Source organism: Mustelus asterias, chromosome 12 (assembly GCF_964213995.1).
Source record: "Mustelus asterias chromosome 12, sMusAst1.hap1.1, whole genome shotgun sequence".
Lineage (NCBI taxonomy): Eukaryota > Metazoa > Chordata > Chondrichthyes > Carcharhiniformes > Triakidae > Mustelus > Mustelus asterias.
The window spans coordinates 34,261,737-34,278,873 of record NC_135812.1 but is presented as its reverse complement, the minus strand read 5'-3'; the positions used below and the strand labels follow the sequence as shown (position 1 = coordinate 34,278,873).

Sequence of the window (17,137 nt, the reverse complement as noted above, 5' to 3'; positions counted from 1 at the left end):
CCGATCCCAGAGCATCCCTTAATCCATGCCCGGATACTTGTTCCATTCACTGTTGTTTATGCTCGCTTTCATTGAGATTGTAGAAGTGAGACTTACAGAATTGACACAAGTTGTCTCATTACAGGAGACGTGCGTGTGAATGAACAGGTGAACCTTTTAGGATTCCATACCACATTCCTGCGGGAACACAACCGGGTGGCGAAGGAGCTGAAAAAACTGAACCCACATTGGAGCGGAGATACAGTTTTCATGGAGTCCAGGAAAATTTTGGGAGCCTTTCAACAGGTAATGAGAAGAAGTTCTGGAATTTCGCAAAGTTGGGGAGAATCCAACAGCCTTTAGAATGCGGCCTGGAGCTGATTCCGGGATTCCCGGCCCACTCCTCGTGACCCCAATGTTCACCTGGTGCAGAGAGCGAGCCCACATCCTGCACTCCCAACCTGACTAGTTCCATGACAGCAGACAGATCCAGCCCTCCCTAATTTTCATGGAGTCGGTCCAGATATTCATGGCCTCAAGTTTCCCGGCCTTCAAAGGTGTTATGTATCAGAGGGAACCTTTTGTTGTTGTTGACAGCCTATCTTCACTCCCATACTGTTTTCAACTCTTTGGGGAATAGTGAGGGAAATGGTGGAAGGATGTCTGAGCTGATTATCAGCCCCATTGACCCATGTTGAAAGATCCTTCCGCGGCCAACAAGTCCTGGCGTTGGACTCGAACCCAGAGATCCTGGTCCAGTGGTAGGAACCCAGAGATCCTAGTCCAGTGGTAGGAACCCTACCTCCCCACCACAAGGGCTCCTGGGAAACCTTTGAAAGGTACATACGAGAGGTCTTACCTATACCCCTTTGCAACTCTATGCAAAATGAGTAGAAGCAATACCATCGCTGATGTGACACAGTCAAGCTTCAGCTAATAGAACACAGCGAAGCAAGCTGACCCAGTCTCCACTAAACAGCAGCAAAATGAGTGGGAGCCCATTAACGCCCATTTTGGAAGCAATTATGAATTAGGACAACCTGACCAAATTCAGCAAATTTATACCTAAATATAAGAGGCAGAAATGCATCCTTTATTATTTTTGGAAAATAGGCCAGGGACCGGGGATCAATTTTAGCATCAGATCACTGTCTGTGTGGAGTTTGCACGTTCTCCCCATGTCTGCCAGTGTTTCCTCTGGCTGCTCCGGTTCCCTCCCACAGTCCAAAGCTGGGTAGGATAGGTGGATTGGCCATGTTTAATTGTCCCTTAGTGTCCCAAGATGTGTAGGTTAGGTGTATTAGCCATGGTAAATGTGCAAGGTTACAGGGATAGGATGGAGGTGGAGGCCTAGGTGGGATGTTCTTTTGGAGAGTCGGTACAGATATGATAGGCCAGCTGGCCTCTTTAAGCACTATCGAGATTTGATGATTCCGTGTTCCATTTACCCACCCACCCCTAAGCTTCTCATGCTCTTCTTGCCAACCTAAGTCCTCCATCCACCATCCATAGCCGCACTTTTCCTCCTTGCCAATCTATGGCACATCTCTGCCCATTAACACGCCATTGAATAAAACCGTTGAACCCTATAGTTACAATAGCATGTGCAGAAAAACTTCTTTAAAGCAATCCATTCATAAGCATTCCTTTTACTGCAGCCCTATAAAAGCATCAATCATCCAGGCCTTACAAAGTATCAGGAGCAGAAACTGTAAGCATTTGAAACCTTTTTATCTTGAGAAAGTAAACATTGCACAATTGGCAAAATAGAGAAGAGAGAAAGAGCTGTCAATCAAGCAATGTTTACCCTCAAGTGCAGCTGTTTCAACAGAGTAATAGATGTCTGAGCTTTCAGCCGAGAATATGAAGCATAAGGCCTATGGTATCCATGGCTTTATCAATTGGGGCATAAAATATAGAAGCAAGGAAGTTATGTCAAACATATAAAAGCATTTGTTTATCCTCATTTGGAGGATTGTGTCCAGTTCAAGGCTCCACACTTAAGGAAGGATATGAAAATATAAGACAGGATGCAGGAAAGATTCATAAGAATGGTTCCTATTAGAGAGATGGAAGAAGTTGGGACTGTTCTCTTTAGAGAAGAAAAGGTTGAGAGGAGATTTAATAGAGATATTCAAAACCATGAGGGGTCTAGACAGAGTAGACAGGGAGAAGCTGTTCCCATTGGTGGAAGGATTGAGAAGCTGAGGACACAAGTTAAAGGTAATTGGCAGAAAAGCAATGGGGACAGGAGGGAAACCCTTTTCACACAGTGAATGGTTAGGATCTGGAATGCATTGTCAGAGAATGTGGCAGAGACAGTTTCAATCAAGGAATTCAGGAGGAAAGTGGATTAATATCTGAAAAGGAAAAATGCACAGGGCTCTGGGGAAAAAGCAGGGGAGTGCTTTAAGTTCCTTCAGAGGGCCAGCAGATACACAACAGGCCAAATGGCCTCCCTCCTTGCTGTGACCATTCTATGATTCCATGATTAAGTGGATCTTCTGAACCCAATTATTACTTTCCTGAACCCCCTTTACTAACCAAGGTCCCAAGATGAAAAGGCCACACTCACTCCTAAACCCAGGAGTGACAGGAGCAGTGACAGGAACCTTGAATCTCTCTTGCTGTGCCAGACCTGTAATCAATGCACAGAACTGAACACATCAGTTTCTAACACAACTTACTGATCCCTTTTGAGTTGATTGTTGTTAAATCGAACCACACTCAATGGTGACTTTTCTCACTGCCACAGATAATACACTACAGAGACTTTGTTCCACTGGCTATCGGGAATGAGGCAATGCAGAAATATCTCCCAGCTTATGGAGGCTACAATGCGTCTGTAGATCCCAGTATTGCCAATGTTTTCTCGACAGCAGCTTTCCGTTTCGGACATCTCACCATTCAGCCAACGGTCTTCCGCCTTGATGAAAACTACCAGGAACATCCTCAATTCAAAAACCTTGACCTGCATCTGGCTTTCTTCACTCCCTGGAGACTGGTCAGGGAAGGTAGGTTAAACAAACAGTAATATTACTTGTTATAATCCAGGTAAGAAACTACAAGGTGTTTTATGAAGTCAGCCTAGACTATAAGTTTTGTAGGGGTGAGCATACAATAGTTCACTCCAGGTATGATTCAAGTGACCCACTAAGGAGATTTTTTCAAACAAAATTTATTTGAGAATACAGTTGAATAATAATAAGAAAAATCAGCAATAACTTTTACCAATTACAAAATCACAACTGTAATATTGTTTAAACCTTAGCAGCTATGCTTACTGTTGCAAACCAAACAACGCCTACAAACATGCACCCCATTCTAGGCTTAGCACAGAAAGTAAACTCATGTGCTGCTGGATCTTGCAACTTTCCAACCCCTGCTGTGGATTACCCCTTTGGATGTTGAATTGAAAATGATGAGGCCTTCTCAGTCCTGGAACCTTTTTGCTCACCTTGAGATGCAGAGATACTGCTTTCCTCTAGCTTCTAGCTGCACCCCACAGGTGGCAGAGCTTTCACTCCAGAGAGAGGCAGAAAACACTGCTTTCAGTCTGCAGTCCCAACAGCTTCTGCCAAAATGAAATTAAACCTTTGGATTTCTCCTGTGTAAAAAAAAACTGTATCAAGGTACCACCTAACCCGTCAATCATTTTTCATCCAACAATTCAAAAAGGGTCATAAAATTCCAGGACACTGCATTAGACCAAAATAAAAAAGAAAGTGTTGGTGCAGACTTGATGGGCCGAATGGCCTCCTTCTGCACTGTAGGGATTCTATGATGATTTCATATTCTACTTTCTGATGCCTTTTGAAGTACTATATTGAATTGTATTACCCAGAATTTCTGTACACATTATCCCAGTCTACTGAAGTAACCTCAGTGGAAGATCGATGAACCTTTTGGAAAAATATTGTGAATGGCTAAAAAAATGTCCAATTATGCCAGTTTTACAGTGTTTACAATGAAGTTATGGCAGAAGACTGGAAACTACCTGCCGAAATTCAGGAGCCTAACTGTTTTTACAATGTTATTAATAATAGCCTTGCTTAAGCAACATGACAATTGTTAGGTAATAATCTTTGTCAGAGTTATTTTTGTGCTGCTCCTGTTGAGATCTTTAACACTTGGTCACTCCTCTAAGTTACAGTTTAGAGAGTAGAATGAATAAGCAGGAAATGGATTAACAAGGCATGTTTTACTGTGTGTGTGCGTGCGTGTACATTAGGTGGAGTTGATCCCCTCATGCGAGGATTGTTGGGCAGACCTGCCAAGCTGCAGAGACAGGGCAGGATGATGCCAGATGAATTGCGGGAGAGGCTGTTTGAATTGAGCATTCGCCTGGCCCTGGATCTGGGTTCTCTGAATATGCAGCGATCCCGAGATCACGGAATCCCAGGTAAGCGGAAAACCAACATGGCGTAGAAAGTAACTTAGAGAAATATGTCGTTAAAATGTCGGTGAATCCAACCGTTTCTTTATCTAGCAGGGAAATATGGCTTTGTTCATTGTGACTAGCTATTTTATCCCAGTATTGGTTGGAAATGATGTGGAAAGGCTGGTGTGAATATTGGTGCCCAGTGTAGTGAAGTAGTGCCTAGTGTTATGGTTCAGGTCAGAAACTTCAAAGTGTTTTATGAAGATCGCCTGAACCATAAGTTTTGCATCTTGAATTTGGCTAGGATAAGCATGAGATGTTTCACTTCAAGTATAATTCAAGTGACCCACTAGGAAGCTTTTATCAAACAAAGTTTATTTAAGAATATAATTAACATGTATAGTAATAAAATTATCAATTACAAACAAGAAACAAAGCAGCCACTGCAGTGTATAACTCTTAATGAATAGCGCTAAGGTGTTCCAATTAAAACCAAAACCCATAGACAACAAAAAAACCCTTTTCACAGGTTTATCACTGCACAGGTTAAAGCTCACATGACGCTGGAATCTGATTCCCTGGGTTGAATGCTGATTTCAAATGATCTTGAAAACTCAGAGCAGCCTGCAGTCATATCAACTTCCCAAAACACCAAAGCACATATTTTTTTACTGCAGCATGGCAACAAGCCTTTCTTTCAGCTAACTGGTAAAATTTTCAAAGCAAAATGGAGGGAGAAGGAGAATTCCTTTCCAGCTTGCTTCTAAGACTGCCTCTCACACTGCAGCCAAAACAAAACTAAAAATAACCCTTGTCATTTGATTTGCCGCCAGTTTTTTTTTCTCCTCCACAACGATGACATCACCCAAGGCTGTGACCATGAATAAACAAGGAACGTTAACATCAAAATCGGTACTTGCTGAGGAGCGAGAGATCTGTGCTCTGTGGGTTAAAAAAATTTTTAAATAGCCATGGTGCCAAACCAGTGAACAGCCCACACCGCCGACCTTGAGGTTATTATCAGGACTCTAGATCCCAAAAGCAAGAACTTTATTCTAATCCTTTTAAATCTTTGATGGAGCCTCGGCTGGTATATGTGTCGAATTCTGGTCACCTCAATTTAGGAAAGATGCCCAGGTTTCATTGCGAGGCCTCAGATGGGTGTAGTACTGGCAGTAGCCATTGCCTCCCCAGTGGCAATCTGAGCAATGAAGAGCTGCCAGCCTGTGATTGGCTAACAGCTCTTAATTGGAGGACCCCTGAAAATGGGATCCTTGCCCCTGGAGAAGGCCTGCTGCTGCCTGAGTGGCCCTTAATTCAGAGGACCTTCCTCGAAAGAGGCAACGCGGGGCTCTCATCCCTTCTCCAGCTGACAAATGAGACCCCCCCCATCACCTCCATTAAATACTGCCTCGTGTAGCTAAAATCCCACATCCCTGGAACCATCCTGGTAAATCTCCTCTGCATCCTCTCAAAAACATTCATATCCTTCATAAAGTGACCAGAACTGGATGCAACACTCCAGCTGGGACCTAAGTGGGTCTTTATAAAGGTTCAGTATAACTTCCCTGATTTTGTACTCAATCTCTCCATTTATGAAGCCCCAATTGATGAATCCCATATGCTTTGTTGACCACTCTCTTAATATGCATACTGAAATAACTCCTTAGGGACCGGTATCCCTTCAGCAGATTCCCTTTATTTACAAACTCTATTCCAATCCTAGAGTGCTTCTGATACACAGTCAGAATCCAGAGTGCCCGAAAGCTAAAGTAAAGTTTATTTATTAGTCAAAAATAGGCCTACATTAACACTGCAATTAAATTACTGTGAAAATCCCCCAGTCGCCACACTCCAGCGCCTGTTCAGATACTCTGCGGGAGAATTTAGCATGGCCAATGCACCTAACCAGCATTGGGAGGAAACCGGAGCACCCGGAGGAAACCCATGCGGACACGGGGGGAATATGCAGACTCCACACAGACAGTCACCCAAGTCGGGAATTGAACCCGGCACTGTGAGGCAGCAGTGCTAACCACTGTGCCATCGTGCCACCCATCTGAAAAAAACCTGACACTCCCATTTTTATACACAAATGAGACTCCCTGATTGGGCAGGCAATTATGACCTAAATCAGGGATCTCATACTCCAAGAGGCCAACCTCATGGGCCTCATTGAAGTCGTTACACACACTCTGTGCCATCAAATCTACATTGCCTCTCCTGATCCCTTCAGTTAAAATGAATAATCTCACACTTCTCTGCATTAAATTATATCTGCTATTTGCCTGAACTTTCTCCTATCTATGTCATGTTGCAGGCCATTCATATCATCCTCACAGCTTGTCGTTGGTATGATTGGTAAATTCTACTCTATATGCTAAGATCAAAACAGACCAAAGCAGTGGTCCTAGCATTGAGCTTGTCTGGTCTATGTCACTCCAGTCCATTCCACAAACAAAAGGTTGGCTTCAGGACAGCATTATCAGCCACCAGCCATTATCAGGAATAGTGTGAAGGGAGGCAGGAATGGAGTCCAACTAATGGAAAGGAAATATCCTTAAATGAGGACTGACTCTGCGATAGAAACGCATTCCATATGAACCTTCTCTTGTGGCTGACGCAAATGTTTCACTTATTTTGCTCTCTGAATTTCACAGGTTACAATGCTTGGCGGAGATTCTGTGGCCTTTCGCAACTGAGGAATGTAATTCAGCTTTCACGAGTCCTTAAAAATACGCAATTATCAAAGGAACTCCTGAAGTTGTATGGAACTCCAAACAACATCGATGTGTGGCTGGGGGGAATCTCTGAACCCTTTGTGAAAGGTGGCAGGGTGGGCCCTTTGTTCGCCTGTTTAATTGGACAGCAATTCAAGAACCTGAGAGATGGAGACAGGTAACGGGCAATACTAGTAAGCACAGAAACTGATGGAGGCTTTGACTTTCATTGAGTTGTGGCTTTCCACTATAGTAAAGTAAGACTATCACAATCAAGAGATGGCAGCTCAGAGACACTGGGTTGTCTGATGCCCCAGTCTAACCATCTTGACTGAAATGTACTTAGTCAATTGTGCTACTGGATGGAGTCAATTCAAATTTATTGATGGTCATGATGTAAACCTTTGGCTTTGTGGTAGCATTTGCACCTTTCAGTCAGAAGGTGCAAGGTTTGAACTGGGCCTCATATAGTCAGGGTGTGTGGAGACCGCTGCCTGGCTCTGAGCTCTGGGTTAACATCCAGTGAAATTCTGGAACTCAGTTGGTGTTATTTGCCTTTCTCCCACCACCACTTTCAATCTCCATTTATATGGATTGTGAGATCCCATAGAAACATCCAATAACGACCCTATTGCCTGCTGCAATGTTAGTTATGGACACAGAAGAGGTGTCAGCTTGTAATTCAACCTGCAAATCTTTCCATTAATTCATATCAACTTCTAAATGAAGAGTGAGAAAATATGGTAACAACTGTGCAGAAAACTGTGAAGATTGGGTCTTTCGATGTTGCCTTTCCATAAACATATCTTGAATAAGTCGATTGGAGACCTACTCTGATTATGAAATCAGTCTCCTGAGGAAACACAGAGGCCAATAGAAATGTGAAACTAACGCTATGTTAAATAGGTTGAGAAATGGAGTGAGATATTTCCACATATAATTGGAGTTTTATCGGAAGATGTAACTCTTAGAGCTCAGGCTTTGGCCACAGGGTCAGACGCCATTCAGGAAACATGGGACCAAGACACTTAGAGGCACGCTTGGGTTATCAGTTTGTCACTGTTTAACCACTGACAGCAGTTTGCTCACATGGGAACCTGCTCCTCCTTCCTGTCCCACTAGTTGCTATCCAAGCTTCTACAATGAACACTCAATCCAAGTGAGATCTTCAGACTAAGGACCTGAGTCTCTTTGTTAAATACAGGGACACATGTTCGATTCTCGGCTTGGGTCACTGTCTATGCGGAGTCTGCACATTCTCCCCGTGCCTGCATGGGTTTCTTCCAGGTGCTCCAGTTTCCTCCCACAGTCCGAAAGACATGCTGGTTAGGTGCATTGGCCATGCTAAATTCTCCCTCAGCGTACCCGTACAGGCGCTGGAGTGTGGCGACTAGGGGATTTTCACAGTAACTTCATTGCAGTGTTAATGTAAGCCTACTTGTGACACTAATAAATACATTTTAAAACCCCAAACCCCCCTCCTGGGTTATCCAGCTACTGTATTTAAAGTCAGTGAATGCTGTTCCTGTCTGATTCTTATTAAATAACTGCTATATTCAGAGTCACTGAAAGTCTACGGTTAATGTTTTAAGGATAGCAACTACACATCAGCTGCACATTACACAACTATACATAACAACTACCCTGGACATTCTCTCTTCCACCTTTTATTGAGAAAAAGATACAAAAGTCTGAGATCACGTACCAACCGACTCAAGAACAGCTTCTTCCTTGCTGCCATCAGACCTTTGAATGGACCTACTTTATATTAAGCTGGTCTTCCTCTACACCCTAGCTATAACTGTAACACTACATTCTGCACCTTCTCCTTTCCTCCCCTATCTACTTTATGAATGGCATGTTTTGTCCGTATAGCGTTCAAGAAACAATACTTTTCACTGTATCCAAATACATGTGACAATAATAAATCAAATCAAACATTCTCTGCTGTGCATTTGTACTCGATTAGAAAGTGTCCCAAAACTTGCAGTGCAAAAGGAGGCCATTCAGCCCTTTGGCCCTTCATGCAAGTGTAACTTTGAGTTATAAGTTTAACTAGACCTAATAATTCAAACCTCATTTTCATGCATTTTACCTGAATCATTTTGTATAAATCCTTTTCAAATAATTATCCAGTTCCTGTTTAAAGGAGTTTGGTGTCTCTGCCTTGTGGTCACTTGTGGTAAAGCATTCTGCATTGTCATAGCCCTTTCCCTTTGTGAAAATATTTATTCCAGTCTAGCTAATATTCTTCTATTGTTAACCCTCAATCTATACCCATTGGTACTAATTTTACACCCCATGGAAAGATTTTTTATTGATTACCCTATAAAACTTTTCTATAAAAAACTATAAACTGCACCCCTCCCCCCGGGAATTGTCAGTTTCCACTGGCTTGAGTGCTTTACACAAAGCAATGTTTGCATAAGCCATCGCAACAGGGAATAGCTAACTCTGTGCACAATACAGCTTTATCTATTCCAGGAATTTCAATGGCTTCCCAATGGTAGTTTTCCCCTTGATTTATCAGTTGTCCACTACAACTTGTTGGCAGCGCTTTGAGCTAAAGGGTTCAAGGCCCACTGCGGAGGGCATGCACACACGTAATTCCCACCTCAGTGCAACTTTGAAGGGGTGCTGTCTGTCAGATAATTTTTTTGGAATCATAGAAATCCTACAGTGCAGAAGGAGTCACAAGGTGCCCGAATAAAGTTCTTTCAGGTGCATGTAAAGAAATATATGGAGACGTTCAAGGAGGATTCCATGTCCTGGCTAGTGTTTACCCCTCAACTAACGTCACCAATAACAAAATACCTGGTGATTTATCTCACTGTTATTTGTGGGATGTTGCTGTGCATATTTTAGCTGCGATGTTTCTGAAGGTACCACAGTGACCACAGGCTAAAGATATGCAGGTCAGGTGGATTGGCCATGTTAAATTGCCCCATAGTGTCCCAAACTGTGGAGGTTAGATGGATTAGCCCTGGTAAATGTGTGGGCTTACGAGGATGCGGGGGGGGGGGGTTCAGAGATGGGGATGTGGGGTAGGGCCTGGGTAAGATACTCTGTCAGAGAGTAGGTGCAGACTCAATGGGCCGAATGGCCTCCTCAGTACAGTAGGGTTTCTATCATTCTCTGACTCTCTGACCATGTTTAAATGCAGTAAGAAGTCTCACAACACCAGGTTAAAGTCCAACAGGTTTATTTGGTAGCAAATATCATAAGCTTTCGGAGCGTTGCCCCTTCGTCAGATGGAGTGAAAATCTGTTCTCCAACAGTGCACAGAGACACAGAAATCAAGTTACAGAATACTAATTAGAATGCAAATCTCTACAGCCAGCCAGGTCTTAAAGGTACAGATAATGTGGGTGGAGGGAACATTAAACACAGGTTAAAGAGATGCGTATTGTCTCCAGACAGAACAGCTAGTAAGATTCTGCAAGATCGGGGAAAGCTGTGGGGGTTACTGATAATGTGACATAAATCCAACATCCCGGTTTAGGCCGTCCTCATATGTGCGGAACTTGGCTATCAGTTTCTGCTCAGCAACTCTGCGCTGTCGTGTGTCGTGAAGGCCACCTTGGAGAACGTTTACCTGAAGATCCAAGGCTGAATGCCCGTGACTGCTGAAGTGCTCCCCCACAGGAAGAGAACAGTCTTGCCTGGTGATTGTCGAGCGGTGTTCATTCATCCGTTGTCGTAGCGTCTGCATGGTTTCCCCAATGTACCATGCCTCGGGACATCCTTTCCTGCAGCGTATCAGGTAGACAATGTTGGCCGAGTTGCAAGAGTATGTACCGTGTACCTGGTAGATGGTGTTCTCACGTGAGATGATGGCATCTGTGTCGATGATCCGACACGTCTTGCAGAGGTTGCTGTGGCAGGGTTGTGTGGTGTCATGGTCACTGTTCTCCTGAAGGCTGGGTAGTTTGCTGCGGACAATGGTCTGTTTGAGGTTGCGTGGTTGTTTGAAGGCAAGAAGTGGGGGTGTGGGGATGGCCTTGGCGAGATGTTCGTCTTCATCAATGACATGTTGAAGGCTCCGGAGGAGATGCTGTAGCTTCTCCGCTCCGGGGAAGTACTGGACGACGAAGGGTACTCTGTCCACCGTGTCCCGTGTTTGTCTTCTGAGGAGGTCGGTGCGTTTTTTCGCTGTGGCGCGTCGGAACTGTTGATCGATGAGTCGAGCGCCATATCCTGTTCTTATGAGGGCATCTTTCAGCGTCTGGAGGTGTCTCTTGCGATCCTCCTCATCCGAGCAGATCCTGTGTATCGGGAGGGCTTGTCCGTAGGGGATGGCTTCTTTTACGTGTTTAGGGTGGAAGCTGGAGAAGTGGAGCATCATGAGGTTATCCGTGGGTTTGCGGTACAGTGAGGTGCTGAGGTGACCGTCCTTAATGGAGATGCGTGTGTCCAAGAATGCAACCGATTCCGGAGAGTAGTCCATGGTGAGTCTGATGGTGGGATGGAACTTGTTGATGTCATCATATAGTTGTTTCAGTGATTGCTCACCATGACTCCAAAGGTATTAGTATTCTGTAACTTGATTTCTGTGTCTCTGTGCACTGTTGGAGAACAGATTTTCACTCCATCTGACGAAGGGGCAGCGCTCCGAAAGCTTATGGTATTTGCTACCAAATAAACCTGTTGGACTTTAACCTGGTGTTGTGAGACTTCTTACTGTGCTTACCCCAGTCCAACGCCGGCATCTCCACATCATGTTTAAATGTGCAGCATTTAGGTTGTGAAATAAGCTTTACAAATTCACTTTCTTCCTTTAGATTCTGGTGGGAGAATCCAGGAGTTTTTACTGCTAGCCAACGTCAGGCTCTTGCCCACATCTCCATGTCCAGGATCATCTGTGACAACACCGGGATCCAATTTCTTCCACGCAATGCCTTTAAATTCCAACCATTCCCACGAGGATATGTGAGCTGCAACCAGATACCAAAGGTAGACCTTGGTGCCTGGAAGGAGGATGTGCAAGGTAGGTTATTACAGGGCTGGGCCCAGCCTTCAGGAAGCTGACATTCCAGTTCATTTATGCTTGAATATAAAACTAAGCAAATCAGCTGGTGTAAGAAAAGAGCAAAGAGAAATTGAGATCTATCTTTGCACGAACAGATGTGTTTGGGGAGATGATGGTGCAGTGTTAATCTTGATGGACTAGTCATGTAGAGATCTGGGATACTGCTCTGGGGACATGAGTTTATACCTCTCCACAGCAGCTCCATTATTACACATCTGGAATATAAACTGGTTTTACCATTGGTGACCATGACAACTATCATTGTTTATTGTAAAAACCCATCCTATTCACTAACAAGCTTTAGGGAAGGAAATCTGCCGTCCTTACCTGGTCTGGCCTACATGTGACTCCAGACCCACAGCAATTATTCAATGCCCTCTGGGATGGGCAATAAATGCTGGCCCAGCCAGCGAAGCCCCATGAATGAATTAAAAGGAAAGACAGAACAATTGTCACTTCTGTGGTCACTGAGTCATCAATGCTAGGTCATCAAAAGGATCCATTGGGGTGGCAAAGGCTTAAATGGGACATGAAGGGCAATTCTAGTTAGAGAGCAAATCTATCCATTAGTCTTTGACAAAGTTGAGTGAAACTTCGCCAGGAAAGAGATGATACTGTTCAGCCATCAATCCAAAATAAGATCTGTGACCCTTTAGACTCATACGCCGAAAACCTTCGACCTCATCCGCGGCTGGGATTTTCCGGTGCCGTAGCAGTGAATGGGGTTTTGGCTGAGCGCCAAATTCTCCATTCTTGCTGGCAGCGAGGTGGGTATGGACAAGATTGGAGAATCCTGCCCTTAATGCCCAATAGAAATTGCTGACTAATCACAATTGTGGCTTCATGGCACAACTGTACCTGCTTCAGTCATTTGGGGAAATAATCCTGACATAGACTCTCACAATTCTGGTGCATGTGTATGTAACAACTTTCTGTGTTAAAACTCTACTTGTATATTTTCTTATTAAACCGCTGCCACCATTTAGCAACTTAAAAAGTAAAACAATTGCAATATCCAAAAGGAATCTCATACTTTCTGTCTTACCATTTTACCACAGACACACAACAAGGGTAAAGTAGGCAAACATACATCTTGGAAATATGAATATTGTCCAAGGACAATGGTCAGGATTTTCCCTCCCTGCTGTGGCAGGTTTCCCCACAGGCGATGTGGTGAGCCATTCAAATCCCTGCTGATGTCGGCGGGGCTGGAAGATCTCACTGTGGGAAGGGCCGGAATATCCCACCCAATGTCTGTTTTTAATTCCCACCACTTCTCCATCACTCCTGTCTTGATTGACCTTGGCTGGAATTCTCCAGTGGCATGCCCCGCGACCGCTGCCAGCGAGAATGGAGAATTTGGTACATAGCCAAATCTCTGTTCACAGCAGCGGGATCGGATAATCCCAGCTGCGGATGAGGTCAGAGAATTCCGGCCCTTATCTGGCTTTCAGTCCTCAGTTTGTCAAGATTAAGATTCTCATTCTTGTGCTTAAGGTTCTCGCCTTGATCTCGGTCTCTTCCTCCACCTCTACGGTTCATCTTCCTCAAACTCTCCATTCCTCTGCCTTTAGTTCCTTGCCTGTAGCCTCCCTTCCATTTACCCAACCCTTAGCAGCTACATTTTCTGCCATCCAGATCCCATACACTGGAATTAAAATTCTCCAGCTCATCATCTTCCTCACTTCCTTTAAGATTCCCCTTAATACTCATCTTATTGACAAAACATCTTGTCATAATGCTTAATCCTTGGCTGGACATCCACAGTTGCTTCAATATTCACTGTAACATTAGTGTCTGTTTTTTTCCCTCTTTTACAGTCACCCCCTGTGGACCGGTCCCTGTTGTGGATTTTGGCCATTTTTCGATCTGTAAATCCTCGGTCAGGTACACCTGTAAGTCCGGACTCAAGCTGGTGGGAGGAGATACGATTAAATGCCTGAGTAATGGACAGTGGGATTCTGCACCACCTGGCTGTGTTGGTAAGAGCTTTGATAAATGAATGAATGGAAAATTGAAATAGAACGAAGGAAGCCCAGCAGTGATGGTGGAGGTGGGTGTAATTTTTCATCTGAGCAGAAGCCAGCTGATTGCCCAGGAGCCAAGTGCCCCAGGTGGAACTGGCCAGCTCCGCATGGGAGGCCCATCGCAGTCACAGCAAGCCTTGCAGACTGCAGTGAGGTCAGATCCTGAGGCCAGGGAAGGCGAGGTCAAGGTTCACGTGTGTGAGGTTGGGGGGGGCGGGACAGGAACCACCTGAATCATTTCTCATGAACACTCCAGCTTCTCCAGGCCTCTCAACAACAAATTGAACACTTACCACCGAGATTTATGGTAGATGAAGGGTTGTGAATGTAGCCCAATCCCTCATGCAAACCAGCCTCCCATCCATTGACTCTGTCTACACTTACTGCTGCCTTGGAAAAGCAGGCAGCAGAATCAAGGACCCCACGCACCATGGACCTACTCTCTTCCACCTTCTTCAGTTGGGAAAAAGATACCAAAGTCTGAGGTCACGTACAAACTGACTCAAGAACAGCTTCTTCCCTGCTGCCATCAGACTTTTGAATGGACCTACCTTATATGAAGCTGATCTTTCTCTACACCCTAGCTATGAATGTAACACTACATTCTGCACCCTCTCCTTTCTTTCTCACCTGTGTACTCTATGAATGGTATGTTTTGTCTGTATAGTGGGCAAGAAACAATACTTTTCACTCTATCCCAATACATGTAAATCAAATCAAAGATAGGTTCAACTGAGAGGAGTGGTCGTAGAGGATAATTCACCAGAAGACCATCAAAATGCCTTTGACGTCTGATCAATGTAGAAAATAAAATGCTGATTAAAATGTGTACCTAAGACAAAACTACCTGAGTCTGACAGGCATATCAGTCATGCGCTAAACCTTTAGCGGGGAGGTGAGAGTGGATGGACTGCTTTGATTTTAACTCTTTGTGTTGCCTGATTTCTGTGACATTTACATTCCCCCTAATGTATACAAAAGCTGCTAAAGCCATGGGGTAAATATTCTAACAAAATTGGAACATTATAAGTCAGGCATAGAAGATATTTAATCTTCTAAGGGAGAAGTAAAGCAAAACAAGTTTTATTCTGAGTTTAACATGTTACCCTGCACCCTAAGGTAAAGATAGATCATAGAAACCCTACCATGCAGAAAGAGGCCATTCAGCCCATCGAGCCTGCACTGGCAACAATCCCACCCAGGCCCTATCCCCATTACCCCACGTATTTACTCTACTAGTCACCTTGACACTAAGGGCAATTTAGCATGGCCAATCAACCTAATCTGTACATCTTTGGACTGTGGGAGGAAATCAGAGCACTTGGAGGAAACCCACGCAGACACGGGGAGAATGTACAAACTCCACACAGTCACCCATGGCCGGAATTGAACCTGGGTCCCTGGCGCTGTGAGGCAGCAGTACCACTGTGCCACCGTGCTGATTAGGTGGATTGTCCATGCTAAATTTCCCCTTAGTGTCCAAAGATGTGCATGTTAGGTGGATTAGCCATGGCAAATGCACGGGGTTACAGGGATAGGGCAGACGGGAGGGCCTAGGTAGAATGTTCTCTTGGAGAGTCGGTGCAGACTCGATGGGCTGGATGGCCTCTTTCTGCACTGTAAGGATTCTATGTATTCTATGATGAGGAAAAGGAGGTACTTCGAATTCCGGGTGACGAATTAACCCAGCAACCCTGAGTCACCAGTCGGTATTCTAGTGGAGATGGGAGATGGAGAGGGAGTCCTGAGGAATTTTAGGTTTGTTAATTTTAGTGATTTCCATTTTGCTGTGAGATTTAAATTAGTATACATACTGGGACAGATCAGTGCGCTGACTGCCCAACATATTCAGCATTTGAAAGTTTAACCCACTGTGACTGGGGATTCCACCCCACACTCTTAATCTCAGAATCACAGAATACTACAGTGCAGAAGAGGCCCTTCGACCCATCGAATTTGCATCGACACATGAAATGCCCTGACCTGCCCACCTAATCTCTGACCCACACAGTAATGTCCATCTCTGTATCTGTAACCCACCAGAGAGTGCTTTACCTGTAACTCACTCTGCACACAGCAAATTCCACTGGGACAACTTAAGTGGTGGATAATCACAGAGCGAAGGAAAATATCAAATTGTTACTTATTTTCTAGAATATTTCAGCAAAGATCACAAATCTAAAGGGTTACCACCCTTCTGATTGCACACTACTATTTTCCAGGTGCTGTTACCGCCATCTGCTCATCAAAATGGAAGCAGTTACCTAATGGAAAGCTGGTAAAGGTGAGATTGCTTTTGTAGACTTTTGACAATCCTTCAGAAATTTCCTGCAGGTATCCGCAAGATTCTTTTGTTCCCCAGCTAGTTTTCGTTTACATTCCCCAATATTTTCAGAGAGGCTTGGATTGAGGAGAAATTAGTACTTTAAACCTTCTAGGCCCCAATATGAATTCCATTTAATAAGCGAGACATCCAGTAAATAGGTAGAGGCCTCGGCAATCTTTCCAGGATCGTTTTCATGAACCGTGTCCCAGGAAGCTGTACTCGGGAGCATCAGAAAAGGTTTTTAGTTTCCCGCACTGCCCACCCCCTCCCCCACTCCACCTACCATGGTTCAGTCTACCAACTCCAAAGAACCCTCATGCCCCTTGTGTGCTGAGCCTTTGTGTCTTATTGTTTGACTCCTCGGAATGTTTTATTATTAGCTTCAGGTGATGAAAGCAGCAATGTTTGAGCAGTGATGCATATTGCGGTATGTAGGTAAACGTGCTGATTTACTCTTACAGGTCTTTAAGGCTGCCTGCAGGAACACAAAAAAGATAACGCCCAGCAATCATGCTTAACTGGAGATAAAACCGACACAGGTCACCAGGACCAACAAAAGAATTGTTCTGAAGACATCAGCCTTTTACTGTACAACTTATAACTGAGAATCCAGACTCAAGCATTGCAACACTGTGCTGGGACACAATGTGTGATGGGCAGAGAGACTAGTAACGC

General features: G+C 44.3%; 1 protein-coding gene across 1 annotated transcript in view; it reads left to right on the top strand.

Moving 5' to 3' along the window:
• The window catches only part of LOC144501884 (myeloperoxidase-like), a 39,130-nt gene extending 22,252 nt beyond the window's left edge, over positions 1–16,878 (top strand). The window contains exons 9-16 of the mRNA XM_078225923.1: positions 125–285; positions 2,735–2,993; positions 4,211–4,381; positions 7,021–7,258; positions 11,862–12,067; positions 13,930–14,091; positions 16,359–16,420; positions 16,843–16,878. Of these exons, the coding sequence (XP_078082049.1) occupies positions 125–285; positions 2,735–2,993; positions 4,211–4,381; positions 7,021–7,258; positions 11,862–12,067; positions 13,930–14,091; positions 16,359–16,420; positions 16,843–16,878 (1,295 nt within the window). The remainder of the gene's footprint in view (positions 1–124; positions 286–2,734; positions 2,994–4,210; positions 4,382–7,020; positions 7,259–11,861; positions 12,068–13,929; positions 14,092–16,358; positions 16,421–16,842) is intronic.
• Positions 16,879–17,137: the final 259 nt, after the last annotated feature.